This window comes from Mus pahari, chromosome 4 (assembly GCF_900095145.1).
Source record: "Mus pahari chromosome 4, PAHARI_EIJ_v1.1, whole genome shotgun sequence".
NCBI classification, from domain to species: domain Eukaryota; kingdom Metazoa; phylum Chordata; class Mammalia; order Rodentia; family Muridae; genus Mus; species Mus pahari.
This window is the reverse complement of record NC_034593.1, coordinates 67,924,069-67,943,618: the sequence shown is the minus strand read 5'-3', so window position 1 is coordinate 67,943,618 and position 19,550 is coordinate 67,924,069. Positions and strand designations below refer to the sequence as shown.

Genomic DNA, 19,550 nt, shown 5'->3' with positions numbered 1-19,550 from the left:
GAAAACTAAACTTTGAAAGGGTATAATCACTAGCTCTTCTCTTTTTTTTTTAAAATTAGATATTGCCTTTATTTATATTTCACGTGCTATCCCAAAAGTTCCCTATACCCTCCCCCACCCCCCACCCCCACTCTGCTCTCCTACCCACCCACTCCCACTTCTTGGCCATGGCATTCCCCTGTATGGGGCATATAAAGTTTGCAAGACCTAGGGGCTTCTCTTCCCAATGATGGCCAACTAGGCCATCCACTGCTACATATGCAGCTAGAGACACGATCTCTTCTTAATGCCCATGAATTTACCAATATTGAAAATTTTCTTTATTCACTTTGTCAAGTGACTGCATCTTCATTTAACCAGGATTCTCAGTGGAATTTCTGAAAGTTAACACCAGGATTAATGTCTATTATGGACTTTTGCTTATCAAAGAAGGCCTTACATTTTCTCTGACATGTAGAAGACAATTTTATTTTGTTTTCTTTTGTTTTGTGGATATCTTGATGGATTGATTCTTCCTTCTTTCCTTCTTCCTTCCCTCATTTATCCTGTTTTTATATATTTTTACAGATTAAATACTTAAGATTTTAGTATGTGTAGTATATTTGTATATGTGAGATCACACACATGTTTGTGGAAGTGCCTGTGTGCGTGAATGCAATTGCCAAAGGAAAACACTGAGCACTTTTCTCTACCACCTCTAGTCTTATTCTCATTGCATAAGTGCTTTTACTAAACATGAAGGTTGCCATTTAGCGACCTGGAGTATACCTCTCTCCACATCTCATCTCTCAACACTGGCCATGTTCAACTTATTTACTTTATGTGGATGCTGGATATTCAAATTCAGGTCCTCATGCTTGTCCAGCAGGGGGTCTGAGCTTTGCTTTCCTTTAATAAGTTTTTTACTTTCACCTTACTTTGATTCATTCTTGTTATCTGACTAGTTGAGGAGCCTTTGTTATTTTTATTACTACTTCTAAGAACTACACAGAATTGCAAGAATACAAGACATGATGCTGTTAGCTACTTTGAACTTTTTCTACGAGACTAATGAACTCCTGGAGTTTGTATGGGTAGTGTCCATTGACTATAAAAATGTTGACCCATTTATTATTTCTCTACATATCCTAACATTTCATTTCTACTGCATTTGATTTTGAAATTTTCAGTCACTGTGTCTGTCAGAAGTATGATGCCTCTCAGGACTCTTGGGTTATATTTATATATTTTTCATCTTTCTTGGTTTTGACTTTATTTTCATGTGTTTTGGTTTTTTGTAATTTTTTTTTTTAGTTCATCGCTGTCATCCATGTTGATTGTCTTAAGTTCAGTGTTTCTAAAAGTATTACACTTTCCAATGCCTAACAATAGCATTTATTTAATAATTCTTTAATTTAATGTGTGTGTTTTGTTGTGTGTATGAATACATGCACAATGTGGTTCTTTTGTGGATATCAGAGCACAAATTTGTACAGTACACTTTGTCCTTCCATCATGTATGTTCTGGTGGTTAGACTTAGAGTTGTCAGTAACTTTAACCCAGTAACCCTACCTACCAGCATTTCAATAATATTTAAGCATTTTTTTGCTGTTTTCTATCCATCATTGAATGCCAATACAACCTAATCTTAAACAGAAAGAATATTCTCTTGAGAGTTAAATTTTAATATATTACACATATACTCTTTACTTGGCTCATTTGTATGTGAAATTTAATGCTTAAGTAAATTTTCTCATTCCAAATGTAAGCAATTTCAGTTCCAACTTCAATTATAGTTTATTTTGTGGGAAAATACATATTTCTGCAAAACAAAAGCAGACAAAGAAACCAAACTAGGCTATATTATTAGTTTTTCTTATAGATTTGAATACTACATAAAAGATTAATTTTCTCCTACTCAATCTTTCAGACACACGGCTTCCCATGCCTCTTGTGTGTATCTCTGCAGAAGGCTGTAGTTTGTCTGCTCTCACTTCCTCCGTGCAATGGTTTACCTGCCTCTCCAAGCTGGCCTTGCCTTGATATTGAATATTGTACTGAACTATTATTAATTCAGAACTGCTTTTTCAAAAAAATGTGGTTATAATGTAGTTGCCTTTATATAAAATATTATTTAGCATTGCTTTAAGCACTTACTCTCATCTGATTAAATTTTAGGATATGCATTAGGATTTTCAGTTTCAAAGGTGATTACAATACAAACATTGTTGTGAATTTCAAAAGTACTATATTCAGATTTTTTTTTTTTGTGTGTGTGTGTTATAATTTCCCCCTGTTTATTGAAAACAGACTGTTTCGTCATACAATATATCTTGATTATAGTTTGGTTCCTTCCCTTTTTTAAAAAAAATTTTCTCATTTTTTAATTGATATTGTCTTTATTTACATTTCAAATGCTATCCTGAAAGTTTCCTATACCCTCCCCCTGCCCGCCGCCCCTGCTCCCCTACCTACCCACTCCCACTTCTTGGCCCCGACATTCTCCTGTGCTGGGTCATATAAAGTTTGCAAGACCAAGGGGCCTCTCTTCCCAATGATGGTCTACAAGGCCATCTTCTGCTACCTATGCAGATAGAGACACAAGCTCTGGGGGTACTGGTTAGTTCACATTGTTGTTCCACCTATAGGGTTTCAGACCCCTTCAGCTCCTTGGGTACTTTCTCTAGCTCCTCCANTGGGGGCCCTGTGTTCCATCCAATAGCTGACTGTGAGCATACACTTCTGTATTTGCCAGGCACTGGCATAGCCTCACAAGAGGCCACTATATCAGGGTCCCTTCAGCAGAATCTTGCTGGCATGTGCAATAGCATCTGGGTTTGGTGGCTGATGATGGGATGGATCCCCAGGTGGGGTAGTCTCTGGATAGTCCATCCTTTCATCTTAGCTCTAAATTTTGTCTCTGTATTCATGTCCTTTCATGGGTATTTTGTTCCCTATTCTAAGGAGGAATGAAGTATCCACGCAATGGTCTTCCTTCTTGGTTTTCTTATATTTTGAAAAATGTATCTTGGGTATTTTAAGTTTCTGGACTAATAACCACTTACCAGTGTATACTCAGATTTTTTTTAAAAATGTAAATTAATATAGAATTATGAGAAAGAACAACACTAAGGAATTGTCTTTCTAATTTCACTAAGAGTGCTATTGCTACTGCTTGTTAGAATTTTTAAAATATGTTTTCATAGAAATAAACCACTAATCCTATCACATGCTATTTTAAAATGGTTAAACAGTATGATGTTTCAAAAGTTAACTATTAAAATTAGATACATATATCCAACCCTAAAACAATGTTGCAACCCTAACCTTACATATTGCATCCATCTTTGTATATGTATAAGTGGATATATATATATATATATGTATTATATATATGATTATATGTATGATCATTATATACAACTTTATATGTATGTATTATATGTATGATCATGTATATACAACTTTATACATATCTATGTAATTCAATATGTCCATGTACACTAAAAAGGAACACAAATATATAGCTAGTGGAAATATTCATACTAGTCAAATTTGAATGTGTTTTAATTGGCCATTTATTTTACACAGTTAAAGCAATTGTGTGTGTGTATGTGTATGTGTGTGTATGTGTGTGTGTGTGTGTGTTTGTGTATTTGAAAATAAGTTACTTAACCTATATCATTTACTACCCCTGAGCACATGTACTACTACACTGTGATTCATGCCTAGAAACTGTTTACCACTAGGCACATCCTGGCCTTTTACTTAAGTCCTATCATCATTCTAGACAATTTCACTATGTGAAATAAAATTCAAAATTATGTGTTAGGAACACCCGCGTTCACTGACAATGTCCCTGCAAATTTGTGCCTATAGAAGACTACAGAATGCCTTAATTGAAGGTTTTGACATTATGCTTGATTTTGCATGGATGGATATACAAATATAGACTCCAGAATCATGAATCATTAACTCCAGTAAATTTCTTACCACAAAATACTATTGCAAACATAGTCTACATGATAATAAAACTCTGCTGCCATAAAAACTACCAGGCCCAGGAGCCAGAATCAAATAATCCCTATTATACATGTCTGTGCATATAATATTCATAATCGGGCAATAGTTATGGTGACAAAAATATATATCATTATCTATTTAGGTGAAATGTATTCTGATTGAGTAATGAAGATACAATTACACCCATTTCATAAAGAGATTTACATTGCAGTCATATACTATTCTTTATCCTAAGTGTCAAATGTGAGGCTAAAAACCCACTTGAGTCACAGTTGTATCAGAATGCACCTTTCTCTGATTTCAGATTGCATAATATCTTATAATTTCCTAGTATTTCATAGCTATAACACAGACTTAAAAATAATATGATTTATGTGGTAATTGCATAGCATTTGGCCATTTTATTATCCATTACTTCTATTAATTTTTAATTTGACATCATTATCTGAAGGCAAAAATTCTATGAATAATAAGTAATACTGGCTTTCCCCCCTTTTGAATATCTAGTAGGAAATATATATTCAGTAAGGGTCGGTCTCTATTTAAAATTGAATTTAAAGACCAACTTGATTAGTCTCACATCATACATCTAATTTTAAAATTCTGGCAAGGAGACCTGATCATTTCAGAGCAAATGCCTCTGATTTACACTGACCTACCTCAGAGTAAATCAAAATAAAACTACTCTTGTCAAAATTCAACAGCCTTCAAATCATATGCAAATGAACTGTAACATTCAGGCTATTTGTTCTCACAGTATATAAAGGAGAATTAAATTGGATCACCATGATAAATGTGTAATCCTGGAAACCTTAGAATTTTCTAGCTGAATACCTGTTCATAATTTTATTCAAGATTTTATTAATCATTTCACATCAGAAACTGAACCATTAGACTCAATGTCAACTCACCACTTAGACTCTGACAGTCACCAGAACTTTGTATTAGAATCAATGCCACTCATTTATTTATAGCCAACATATTTTATAGTAGCAATTAATCCATGATAATAAATGAGTGGATGGATGGATGGATGGATGGATGGATGAATTCATGTGAAGTGGTTAATAGCAGAATTATTTATTTATCTTAGTGTTTCTAAGCTTTTTTGTTCCTTTAGATAAGAATCAAGATGTGTGTGTAGGTGTGTGTGTGTGTGTATGTGTGTGTGTGTGAATTTCATAAAAATATTGGCTTTAAAATGTATCTATACACACAAGATACAAGGGGCAGTTGGGCATTACTGTTTCTAGGCACTTTGAGAGCAAATAGGTTATAGATAATGTGTCTCTTCCTATATTATGATGTGCTCTGAATATCATACATTCATGAACTTATTTTAGCTTCAATGTAACTCTAAAGTATATATAGTTATTATTCCCATCTAAGAGTAATATGTATCTTATAGTGTTAGACTAAGCTTTCTTTCTTTCTTTCTTTCTTTCTTTCTTTCTTTCTTTCTTTCTTTCTTTCTTTCTTTCTTTTTTCTCTCTACTAAGGTCAATGATCTTAACTGTTCAGGTCCAAACTCTGGATACAGATACCAAAGATACAATATTTCTGTATTCTATTTTACATTTGAATTTTGGCAAATTGGCTCACAGCATAGTTTTGAAAGTAGTATTAGAAATAAGAGGTAAAATATGACTGTTCATACCGGAGACTAAAGTAAACATGTTGTGAAATGTTATGAATCCATCATCATGGTAGGGTCTATTAAAGGGTATCTTCTATGTCACTGACCTACAGTCCTGTTTTATTATTAACAGTTACCTAATAATATTTTATAACTGAATCTTTGTGGTGAAAATGACTCTTGCAATGAACCATGTTTGTAATGACCATTAAATGTCATAAATAAGTTAGGTGGTAGATACTCTAAGATGAGCAAATATGTATTTTAAGGTTTATTTTCATAAATACCCATAATCATACCTGAACAACTTTTTGGGATTGCACATCAACAATCAAGATTCTGTCCAAAGTTGGCTGAGCGACATAAATGAACTTGTCTTTGACATTAACAGCAGATGCCCACACACATCTCTGCACTTCATCCTCTTCAGCTTTGGGACAGACTTCATCCTGCATTTTACGAAGCAGAAAAACAAATTTATATCCTAAATCATGACACAGTGAAGGCAGCATCCTGAGTTAAATTAATGTTTGGTAATTGATGACACTAAACATCAATTATTTAATGTGCAAATAAAAAGGGTTAGTCAATGGAATTCAGAGCAAATTAAGTTCATTACATAAAAAAATAACAGAAATGAGATTCCTATAATGTGATTCCAGGCCCCCAGACTATGTGAGGTAGCAGGAAACAACAAAAAAGGAAACAAACACCCTGAGATGATGTCCCATGTTTAGGGAGAATGTTTTTCTTGTAGAGAGGAGTGAGAAAATATCCAGATGCATGTAGAAGAGTGCAGAGCAGAGAGAAAAGCAGACTGAACATGGCTATCCTGGGGAATGAGAACTATAGAGAGTAGCAAGCAAGAAAATACTGAGAATAGCAGAGACAGGAGGAAAACTCTTTCCATTATATAGTGAATGATTAAGGGGTATTTGGGATGTGGGAAGCCTGTGAAATACAATAATCGCAATATGTAATTAGGGTATGAGGGAGCCTGAAGACTAGCCTGGATTTTGATAAGCTGAAAAGCACCACAGGTATATGCCAATAGAGTAATGAGTCACTTCTGCCAAAGACAAGGGAAATGACTTACTTCTTTTGGCAGACTGGAACCTGTTTTACAATTTCTGAGGAATACTGGCTTTTATCTCACTGCCAGAAATCCTTTTATAGTCCAACTTCAGCAGAGCCTTTACTCAATTTTGGACCAATTCAAGTAGGCTTGAATTTTGTGGGGGTAATGGGGATAGAAAATGGGTCTGATACTCAGTTACTGATTTTCCTGGTAAAATCCAAAGCCTTTTCATTTTTACCTCTTGTTTATTAACTCAACAATTTAAGAAAAGCATAATAAATCTAATTTTCTCCCAGGATCTCCTACTGTCAAGAGTTTTCAACAGAAAAATCATCCTGCAAAAAATGTACTGTTTATGCCTTTTTTTCCTTTATAATAATTGAAAATATATCTTCTTTCATACAATACATACAAACCATAGTTTCCTCCCTATCCCAGCATTCCCACACCTCCTCTTTTCTCTAGATCCATCCCCCCCCTTTTTTTAAATTCAGAAAAGAACAGGTCTCCAAGAGATGGCAGCAAAACAGGACAAATCAAGATATGACAAGGCAGAAGACCTCATATCAAGACCAGATAAGACACATAAATGGGACCAAAAGGGTATCAAAGAAAGGCAAAAGAGTCAGAGATAAACCTGGTCTCACTGTTAAGATACCCCCCACATACACACAAAATACACCAAGCTAATATAGAGCAGTTCCAGAAACTGCATAATCACACTACAGTTCTGAATGTACACACATGAACAACAAGCTGTTGAATAGCCACTGGAGATATTTACATTTCCTAACTAATGTCTACTTTCTTTCACTGTATCTTCTTGCACACTATCAAGTTTAAAATTATTTTAGCATACTTGCTTTCTTCTCTAATTCGCATGAAATGTTCTGTGGGTACTACATTTAATGTCCACATTTAAAAGATTTAGCAAAACCAATGATATATACATAATGGTGACAGTAGACACACATGATTATATTTAATATCTAATAATATAACATAGCTTGGGTAACCTAGCCAGTTCAGGTATTTTTCATGTTTGTCTTACAGTTTGGAATAGAGTGAACATACCGAAGCTCTTTGTTTTAAGGCTGTTTTGGTCTATTCTTTACAGTTTGTAACATCAGTAACTCTAAGGAGAATCTAGAATAGCCATCAATTCAAATGAGCTCATCTTGTAACAGTGGGAAACATTTTACTTTCCTGTTGTTTAAAACATACCATTGTTCAGAGTAAATCCTGCAAATAACCTGAAATTCAAGAAGTCCCTCTTGAATGGTATGCACACCTCTGGGTTAGGAAATGAACTTTGCTCAATAACTTGCAGCACAACGGTTCTTTAGCAGTGGGACCATAGAGAGTGTTGTGGCAGGTTAAGGAAGCCATGCAAACCTGGAAGCAGACCCTCTTTAAAACAGAGTGTGGTTTTGAAATTTGACTTATCAGTTCCCATGAGACACCTGAGTAACTTTTCTTTAGAACTGTACTGAACGTCATTGACAAGACCATGGTTTTTTTCTTTTGTTTTGCTTTGCTTTGCTTTGGTTTTTGTTTTTAAGAAATAAACACCAGATAAAATATTTATGGAAGTACAATGTGCTGGGAGGGATGTTGGACCTGATGTGACATCGGATGAAAGGCCCTGGATATAGGGAAATTGTTTACAAATGTGTTGCTCTTGTGTAAAATCGCCCCACTAAATCTGAAAGAAGTAATGCAAGTGTGAATAACCTGACACATAGCTGTCAGCCAAACAACGGCCAGACCAAAAGCAATTTCCACAGTTTTTGTCTGCTTCAGAAAGATTCAACAGTAAAATAAACTGCTCAGCTGGGAATGATTTTCTATTTGTATGTCATTCCCAAAAGACACCCCTAGCCACACTTGCAATCATTTTTACAAAGCCATTAGGAGCTTCCACACAGACACCTTGGATTTCATTTATTTGCATTATGTCATTATTTCTGATTAAAGGCAGTTAGATCTCATTTAAGAAAAACACAACTCTTTTTCAAATTATATGTATTAATACTTATATTTGTGAATGGCAATTATAGAGAAATGTTATTCACATGTATTAAACATTTAATGGGAAAAGATAAAAACACCAACAATAAAAATAACATTAAGATAATATATGCTAATGGAATAAGAGTTGGTAAGAAAGACAATTCTGTTCAAAATTAGAACTTATTCAGGTTGAGTCTATTTCAAATTAAATTCTATAGTCCATGTACATCTATTATGTTACTCCAAAACATTAAAGGTCTGCAATATTTATGCAGGCTATGGTAGAAGTTTAATTTTGAGGTTTAATGCTGTTATTGGTGCCTCCTTTTCTGGACTTTAATAACTCAAAGTGGAAATTACAGTCACTTACCTTGGGAACTTATCATTTTATTTTTTATATTAATTACTCATTACAATGATTTGGTCTCAAACGCCTACTTTACCATCCTTGCTCCTATCTTCATATCCCTACCTTCAGCAAACCTTGCATCATTACCCTTGGAAAAGACATTATATTTGCATTAAATACTTCCATGTTTTCATCACTCAGCAGGTTCCTGTCCAGGTCGGTTGGCCTTCTCATGCACTCCTCCCTTCCCTTCCTTCGTTCCTTCGTTCCTTCCTTTCTTTCCTTCCTTCCTCCTATTTTCCCTACCTGTCTTTCTTCCGTTCTTCCTTCTTTCCTATATTCATTCCTTCCTTTATTCTCTTCTTCACTCCTTTCATTTATTTTTTAGATAAGATCTCAAATAACCCAAGTTAACCTTGAACTCTCTATATAGCCAAAGGTGGCTTTGCACTTCTATTCTTCCTACTTCTACCTTCTGTCAGTATAAGCATGACCCACTGTGACTGCATCTGTTGTTGAAGATTGCATCTAGGGCATCACATTAACAAGTCAAGGTCTGCACCAACGGAAGTACATGCCCATACCTCCAGAGTCGTCCTTGCTTTTCTCTCTGACCCTAGGATACTTGTACACAGTTTTGTCTTCTCTAGTGCTTATCTGTGAGCACAAGGATGTACATGCCTACACTTAACTTTCTCCTCTATATTTACCATATTCAAAACTACTCTTGCTGTTTTACCTTCTCTAAAGGACAGTCTTTCAAAGTCAACAGAAAACTTAGACTTTTAGATCTGAGGCTGGAGAGATGGCAGACATATCTCAAATGTCTGAGAAGCATGTAAAGAAATGTTCAGCATCTTCAGTTGTCAGCAAAATGCAAATGAAAACAACCACGAGATACTATCTTACTCCCATCAGAAGGGGTAAGATCAAGCCCTCATTTGATAGTGCACGGTATCGAAGATGTGGAGTAAGGTGAACATTCTTCCAAGGTGAACATGCTTCAACAAGTGTAAACTTATACAACCACTTTGGAAATGAATTTGTTGGTTTCTCAGCAAATGGGAAATAGTTCTACCTCAAGGGCCAGCTATATTACTCCTAGACATATAACCAAAAAATGCCGCTCTATAGCACAGGGACACTTGCTCAACTATGTCCATAGCAGCTTTATTTGTAATAGCCAGAAACACTAGAAACAATCTAGATGTCCCTCCACTGAAGAATTGATAAAGAAAATATGGTATATCTACACAATGGAATACAATTGAACTATTAAAGACAAAGACATCGTGAACTCTTGCTGGCAAATGGATAGGACTTGAGAATGGCATCCTGAGTGAGGTAACCCTGAGCCAGAAAGATATGAATGGTATGTAATCATTCATAAATGTATATTAGCCATAAAGTGCAAGATCACCAAGCTACAGTCAAAAGAGAAATAGATACTGGGTAATAAGGAGGTCCCAAGGGAGAATGCATGAGCCTGACTCAGGAGAAAATCATAGTCATTGGAGGCAGATGGAGAGAACTGGGTAGTCGAGGAGGGGAGGAGGGGAACAGAGAAGGTGATCAATTGGAGGGCGGGAAGGAGAGGGCTAGGAGAGAGAATAGAAAGCAGCTGGCAGTGACCACTCTAGGAAGCAGCTGGAGGTCTGGGACAGGAGTGGATAGGAGTATCCAGGCATGACCCTAGCTGAGATTCCTTCAAGAGAGGGATAGAGAGATCAAACTGGTCACATCTCATAGCCAGAAAGGACTTCTAGAGTAGGGAGGGGGACATCAATCCACCCATAAAACTGCCAACCAAAAATTTGTCTTGCCTACAGGATATACAGCATGGAACAGAGACTGAAGGAACAGACATCCAATGACTGCCCCAACTTGAAATCCATCCTATGTGATCTTTTGTAGTGTTCTTCCATTCCTCTGAGAAAAGCATCAGAAGGTGAGAGGAACAGCACCACATTCAGTCTACTGTCCATTTTCCTATTGTCCATGAGTTAAAACTGTGTTTGACATTGTTTAATAAACAAAATAAATTAATAAATAGTTGCATTTTATTTAATAAACAGTTGTGTTTAAAATAGCGTAACAATTAGAACTGAAAAGAGAGAGTGTAAACTGTAATGTGTAAAGACTACCTGAGCCAGCAACCCAGTGGAAGAACTAGGGGAAGGACTGAAGGAGCTGAAGGGGATTGCAACCCCATAGGAAGAACAATATCAACTAACCAGACCACCCAGAGCTCCCAGTGAATAAACCACCAACAAAAAGCGTATACATGACGGGAGTCAGGACTCCAGATACATATGTTGCAGAGGATCGCCTTATCTGACATCAATGGAAGGGGAGGAAGGCTTGATGGCCCAGCATAAGGGGATGCAAGAGTGGTGAAGTGGTGAGGTTGGAGTGGGTGAGTTGGTGGAGGAGCACCTTCATAGAGGCAAATGGGAGGGTGTGAGAGGGGAAGGGATGGGGAAGTTGGTGGAAAGGTATCCAGTAATGGGGATATCATTTGAAATGTAAACAAATAAATTGATTAATAAAAATAAAATAAAATAATAAAATAAGACTACTATATGCAGCAGAAAAAGCAGGTTCACTGATACTAATTAAAACCCAGGCAAGGTTCTCTCAGTATAAGAAGAAAGTATCTAACTATCTGCATCATCTTGGTGATCACTGTTTTATGAAGTTTACATAGCTGTGAATGAAAAAATTATGTCAGTATTATGGCCTATAGCAGCACGTATGTGGCATGTGAGATCTCCTGTAATGTAGACACTAATTTTATACAATTAATTAAGTAGTAGCCTGGTTTACTCCAGAGTGTAGTGGACAGGGAATAAATGTCAAGATGTTGGAACAAAGGGGACAGGGTCTGAGATCTTAATTAGATTTGAGTTGAAAGCTTTCAAGTTGTTGTATGAGAGTTCTTGTTGCTTGTCACTTGCTGGGGAAATAACACTGGTTTGAGTATCATTGCCTTGCCTTACTTATGTGCTCTGCCACTAAGAAGATTCCCTGGTCTGCAGAATTTTCTTTACTGGCAAAAATTAAAAATAGAGTTGGGAGAATTGTACTCACTGCTGACAATTATGAGTCACTGTCTTCCTTGTTTCTTTATGCCACAAACTATGCACATCCCTTCAGAGAAAAACGACGAGGGACCTTTGTGATTCATTGTGCTTCCTTTAGAGTTGTCGGTAATGCGTGATTTCAGACTTATACACATACTTTGGAAACCAATAGATACAATTGAGCTAACTAAATTTTATCAAATTCTTTTACTGTAAAGAACTTTCAAGTAAAAACTATCAGGCTGCTGGACAGATGTAGCTACTCATGCAAGCAATTGGCCAAGCGTATTCCATATCTCTGGATGTAACTTTATACAGACATTAATTGTGTAGACATATATAAAACATATATTTTTGAGGATATTATTTATATTATTTTATTATGTATTATTTATTATATGGTATCTTACTTTTATATATATTAAATATACATTTATATTTGTATTTATTTATATTTAATTCATATGGATCAATTTATATTGTTTACAGAAACTGTTCTAAGTAGACTTTATATTAAAGAAACAATAATTTTTCTCAGCTCTTGAAAACACACCACCCATTTTATTAATTGGTGTGTTTTCAATCTAGGTCTCTATATTCCCAGCTTCTGCATGTGGACACTCTGTCAAAATCTTTCTAAGGAACCTTCTTCCCCAGAGTTCCTCAGAGCCTATATTTGCATTCCATGGTTTGGCAAAAGCATATCCTTCAGTGCCAAAGGAAAATATTAGCAATTGTCACATTTAGTAAATATGTAAATGAGGCGCAGAGTTTGGACAATGAATTTATGTTTATTTTACCTGTGACAGAACATAAATAGGTAAGGGATTTTTCTGTTAAGTAACACATTGTCAGTCACAGTCCAAGGAAGCCCAGCTCTACAGCATTAATAACCTTAATCGGTTCTGTGCACTGTAGTCTACTAGTCTACCATTAGTTACTAAGCCAAAACTAACCTGTAGCTTAAACAATCTGCTTAGAGTCTTCTATCATCTTGAAAAGAACAGGCTTGAGTGCATGTTATGGATTATCTGGAGGATTTTATTTGTTCAAAACTAGTTAGCAACCAAAAGCATACAAGCAAAATTAAATTGAGCTCCTGTGTTTGATTTCTCTGTTTTAAAAAAATGTGTGTGTTATATTCACACACATACACACACAACTAATATTATCACAATTTATTTCACTAATGTGAATAAAATAAAGTTATACTTGGAAAATTGTGTGATATGATATAAATACTTTGCTGGGTGAATGATTCAATTTATGATAAATAAGAGATAAAATATTGATCATTTTAAAATTGCATCAGAATATTTAGTTCTAAGTTATGAAATCTTTCAAGATCTTTTAGGAATGTGTACATATAAAATTATGTATAATATATATAATATATATATATATCATATATATCTGAGCTATTTATACTCTAGGTATAATGTCTTTTTAAATTTTGCTTTGCACAATATGTGAAAATTATATTCAATGTAGGGCATTAAAGAATTTCGAACCAAAGGACATTTTATTTTTCTTCTTTCTTTGCTGTGAATTAAGACTCAATGATTTGCTTGCATTAGGTAACCACTGAGCTGTAACAAAGCCTCCAAGGATAACAACACACTTGTTTTTACTAAAATACAAAGAGAAGCTGAAAATAAAAAAGTTTTCATCTGTCTTCTAAGTGGAATCATTGCTCATAACTTAGACAATATTGCATTCCACCCATACCAGAAATGGAATCAAATGAATTTTTCACATTCTATGAGAGGTTTAATTTATGTCAATGTCAGCCAGAAAATTTGCACTTACAACTTACAAGCTATTTTTACTTGAATTGGGGCTACACCGGAATGCTGTCTTATAGTAGGATTTTGATTTTCAAATAGGAAAAGCACATAGACTACAGGGTAGAAATCCTTACTTTTAACCTAATAAAAATACTTAGGGCACTGTGCAGTCAGAAGTCAGAGTTGGAAAAAGGGAAGCTCATTCAGCCATGAGTCCAATGATTCCCAGGTGTAATACTCAGCAATACCCTTATATTAGTTTTGGAACAGTTTTCATAAACCCTGATTACCTCTTTAGTAAAATGCATATAATAATGTTTTCCATCAAAAAGAGTCATTGTGAGGATTAAAGAAAATCATGTTTGTATTGTTCAAGTAATCAGTACAACTCACCTCTTATTTTCAGATTGAATTTTCTCTGAGAATTGTACTTCATGAAATTACCCTAGTCTACACATTTCACATAAACTTTGTTTTCATTTCCCAGAATTGTCTGGAGAGATTTGGTTGCATGGAATAGTTTCTGCTGGCTCATAAGCATGGCACATACAGAACCCAATGGAACACATTTCTGAAACTCTGTCACTGGCTATTTTTACTGAACAAATTAGAATATTGCCCACTTACTCATCTGGATTTTTATAATACTGAGTTCAAATTCTAGCAACTATTTTTAGTGCATGGGTGAAAATCAAAGGTGTTGAATGACTTCAACTGTATCTAAATGAAAAAAATTATAAAATGTAAATTATATATGATATAGTTGATTTGATAAATAATAGAGCATTAAATATTAAAATACCTATAAAATATAATGAGAAAATTGTAGACATTATAAATGAGTCATCAAATAAGATAGTATTCTGGTCCTCCTAGCTCTTGGTAAAGATCAAAATTGTGAGTTCAGCAATGGCTTACAGGACTGAGACTCCTAGAGACAGAAATATCATGTTTACTGTACAGGCTTGTGTTTGATGCAGTGACAGAGACTAACTCCAGGCCAAAGGTCTCCAGTTATGTCACATAACCAGAAGAAAGTAGTTAGTAAAATGTGTCAGGCTGAGAACTAATACCGATACCTTAGTGAGATGCAGCAATTACATTGGTTGTCAGTAAAAGTGAATTAGGTGGATGCTGGATGCTTCACATCCAATCAACTTGATTAAGAACTAGCATGAGCATTTTGAATTAAAAGGCTCCATTTAATTTTGCTTCTCAACATAATGAAGTTTTTATCATAACAGTGCAATAAATGTGTTTTACAAAGTGAACCTAGCAAGATCGCTAGTTAAAAACAACAACAACAAAGAGTAAGAGTGAAAAATCTGTTAGTACACAATGTACATACCTCCTACTGCCATATTTTTAAAATAATAGAAAGTTGATTATAATCAAACTGTCCAAGAGAAATAGTCAGTCAACCTAGAAATACAGATATTGCTTTCAAATGTCTTCTGTACCTTTGCCTTCTGACAGAGAGCCTACTAATTTCAAACACAGTGTCTAACCTAATTTTATTTGTTTTACCCCCAATTTCCAACTAACTGTCAACACATTCTTAGAAATAAAGAGATGAGTAAAACAATGATCAGTAATTATGTGCCATGATTTTCTGTCTTTGAAAGGTGGACTCTTGGTTATTTATCAGAGTAATTTTTAAACATAACCTAGATTTGAACTTCAGTGTTCCTCCAGTGCCTATCTATCTTGGGCTATTCACTTACCTAATGAATTAGCACTGTAATACTATTTTAAAGGCCTACAGTGGCTTGACCATTATGATCTGAAATCTTAGATGTGAAATAGATTAGAGACAAAATTCTAGTCATTTACAACATTTTAATGACTCCTAGTTAGGTTTAATTTACCTTGTTGGATGTTTTTTATTTGAGGTAAGTTATAGCTCATTTTTATCAATCTATAAAACAAAACAGACCCAAACTTTTAAGAAAAATAGTTAAATAATTTGAATGACGTAAAGCGAGAGCCACTGGCCTTCTTCCCCTCTAGGTTCTTCTTTCTTAGTATGGCATTGAGTAGTGTGATTTTACAGGTTTGCCCTTTTGGTGAATTTAGACATGGAATAATACTTTCCTTCTAGAGACACAGAATATCTGTAACACTCTTCTACACATTGTGGGTGAATTGGAAGTATGGGTTGAGTTCTGTGTTGGTCTATTGACTCATCTGCATGTTTTTAGCCCATGTAATACCATTTAGCTACTATAATTGTCTCGTGTGGCATGCAGTGATAGAGGAAGATGGGGACCCACATTAAGGTGGGGTTCTTCCATTCTCACATATTATACAGCTAAGTGGCTGGTGTGGAAGGCAGACTGAGTAATTTGTGAGCCTTCCACTGACTGAAACAAATATTCTGATGTAACAGATTTATCTCCCCCAGATTGTAAATCTATTTGCAGACATAATTACATATATTCCTATTTTTAAACCTGACTTCAGTTCACAGAGAAATTTGTTCTGCATAAAAATGCTAATAAGGAACAAAACTGCATATGATTAACCTTCTCTTTTCCCTAGCATCAATGATGGAACCCAGGAGTTGATACATGTGACACAAGTTCCTTACTAAGCAATCACACTCTCAGATGTAGAACAAGAATTAAAATAATTTTAAATATTTCATAATACTTATTCCTTGATTATTGTTTTAGGAATATTAAAGTTTATATATTTTTTAACATAGAGCCTTATTATATAGCATTTACTAGCCTGGACTAATAACATAGACTAGACTTGCCTTAAAATTGCAACAGTCATCCTACGTCTGCATCCCAAACGCTGGGATTAATTTTATTGTGTATGGGTTTATTATGAGAAGATTACAAAAATATATGCAAGTACATTTATTGTATCAGTTAGAGAAAACATATAAAAATATCTGTTCTATATAATCACATTTCAAATTATTTTTAAAATGTTATATTTGTAAAATTACATCACTTAATAAGTGCACCCAATGTTACAGATTAAAGAATTAACTATAATGAAAACCACACTGTAGATGTAAGGATTTTTGAACATGGTCTTATAATTTCCCTGTGTTTCTAGCATAAAAATCATGTTTTTCATCCTATCAAACTTGTTTTACATCGAAACTCTCAATATTTTAAGCCTAACATTTAATGATGGTCAGGGGCGGGCACAGTTCCTGTGGAAACCTAGCCATGTTCCAGCCACTGACTTGTGTTGCCCGTGATGCCTGAATCTCATTTGCTGTGCAGCAATGAGCTGAGACTTAAGAAGAATACTGTTTAGCAGAAGATGGCCTAATCAGCCATCACTGGGAATAGAGGCCCCTTGGTCTTGCAAACTTTATATGATCTAGCACAAGGCAAGGCCTGGGCCAAGTAGTGGGAGTGGGTGGGTAGGGGAGCAGAGGTGGGGGGGAGGGGTATAGGAAACTTTTGGGATAGCATTTGAAATGTAAATAAAGAAAATAATAAAAAAAAAAAAAGAAGAAGAATACTGTTTGTATGGCCCATTGCCAATTGTTCCTGCCTCTTACTCATGCATATCTTCAGGTTGGCATATTTTCCTGTTTTGGGAAAGATATTTACTCAGGGGAAATTCATCAGGGTTATATTATTCAACACACTTCATTATACACATATCTAGAAGAGCAACTGCCATACTTACACACAGGAACATGATTTGTAGCTCATACATAGCCCCTTGTTTTGACTTCAAGGCATAATTACCACAAAACCTGATATAACAGGAGTTCTCAGTAAATATCTACAGATTCACAACTAAACTAAGTTCATTTAAGATGTGCATTAGTGATAATATAGAGTTCAATATTCAAGAAATGAGAAGCTTATGTTAGATCACAATGAATGAATAAGGAAATGAGGTATAGCATATAATAGCTCTAAAAATCCTTTGTTTGAGAATAGATGACATTTAATGTTATGTATAATAAAATAATCCAAAGTCAGGCAGAAAGACAGATGGCTACAAATGTATCTGATGTAGGGATAAACAAACAAAGACACAATGTTACAATCCTGAAGATAAACTGGAAGATACTAGTGGATAGGGGACTTTAATACCTAGAAGAGAAAATGGCAGATCAGTAGGTATGTAGTTAAAATTAATAAGTAACAAGACATTCTGGGGTTCTGTTGAAGAACATAGGAATTATATATTTCAAAATGCTAAAAGAATTTACACTGTTTCTACTAAAAAGGAAAACATTTCCTAGAGCATGTATGTCTAATCTAATTTAAACATAATATGATGAACTCCATGTATTGAGATGGCATATTGTACTGAAAGATACATACAATTATATGTTCTATGCACATTTTGAAAATAAATATATACAAAAATTAAGTTTTGGTTTCATCTGAAAGCTTCTTGATGTTTCATCTGGAAAAATCAAGTGTCACAATTTTGCCTAATTGACTAGGAAATAATTTTTGACAAACGGGTAAGAAACAGAAGTTTATGTGTCTATAATTGCTATATAACATATTGTTTTATAGATATGATAACATTATCTATGGTAATTATTTTGTTTTCTAAATGTTATAAATAAATAAATGGCACAGCTACACTATGGCCTAGCAAGCTCTGAGAAATATTGGCTGCATCATTAACAGGCTGAAAAATCTATGATAACTGCTTTAAAATGTGGCAATAAAGTTTTAAAAATAAATGAATCAACAAACAAACAAATGAATTCTTCTGGGAACTGCATTAACAGCTTCTTTAGGTAAAATTAGTGATTTTTAGATTTAGCTCATTGTCATTTGAATTTTCATTAAATGATTGTATCATGTAGAAATTACATTGTGTTCCCCTTGCTCCACATCCTTGCCACAATGTGCTATCAGTTGAGTTTCTTTTATCTTAGCCATTCTAAAGGATATAAGATGAAATCTTGGGGTCATTTTGACTAGTGTTTCCCTTATAACTAAAGTTGTTGAACATTTATTTTCTTTCCTTCCTTCCTTCCTTCCTTCCTTCCTTCCTTCCTTCCTTCCTTCCTTCCTTCCTTCCTTCCTCTCTCTCTCTCTCTCTCTCTCTCTCTCTCTCTCTCTCTCTCTCTCTCTCTCTCTCTCTTTCTTTTTATTGGATATTCTTTAAATTCTTCTTGGCCACTCAAGATTCCTTTGTTGAAAATTATCCATTTAACTCTGAACCCCTTTATTACTTGGGTTATTTGGTTTGTTAGTGTCTACCTTCTTGAGTTCTTTATACATTTTGGATATTAGTTATCTGTTAGACGTAGGGTTGGTGAAGATCTTTTGACCATGTCCTTTGTCTTATAGAAGTTTTTCAGTTTCATGAGGTCCCTTTTATCAATTGTTGATATTAGAACCTGAGTGCTTGGTGTTCTGTTCAGGAAATTGTTTCCTGTATCTATGTGTTCAAAGTTTTTCTCAGGCTTGACCTATGCCCCCTACACATTTGTAGCAAATGTGCAGCTTGGTCTTCATGCAGGTCCCCTAATAAGTAGAGCAGGGGCTTTCAAGATCTCTGTTCCCTGTCATTGACTCCCCTTTCCCAGCCTGAGCTGCCTGGCTGAACTCAGTGTGAAAAAGGATGTATCTAGTCTCCTTGGACTAGATG

At 34.9% G+C, this 19,550-nt stretch overlaps 1 protein-coding gene across 1 annotated transcript in view; it reads right to left on the bottom strand.

Moving 5' to 3' along the window:
- Fstl5 (follistatin like 5) overlaps nt 1-19,550 on the bottom strand; it is a 592,626-nt gene that overhangs the window by 52,960 nt on the left and 520,116 nt on the right. Inside the window, exon 13 of the mRNA XM_021196212.1 lies at nt 5,939-6,088. Within this exon, the coding sequence (XP_021051871.1) occupies nt 5,939-6,088 (150 nt within the window). The remainder of the gene's footprint in view (nt 1-5,938; nt 6,089-19,550) is intronic.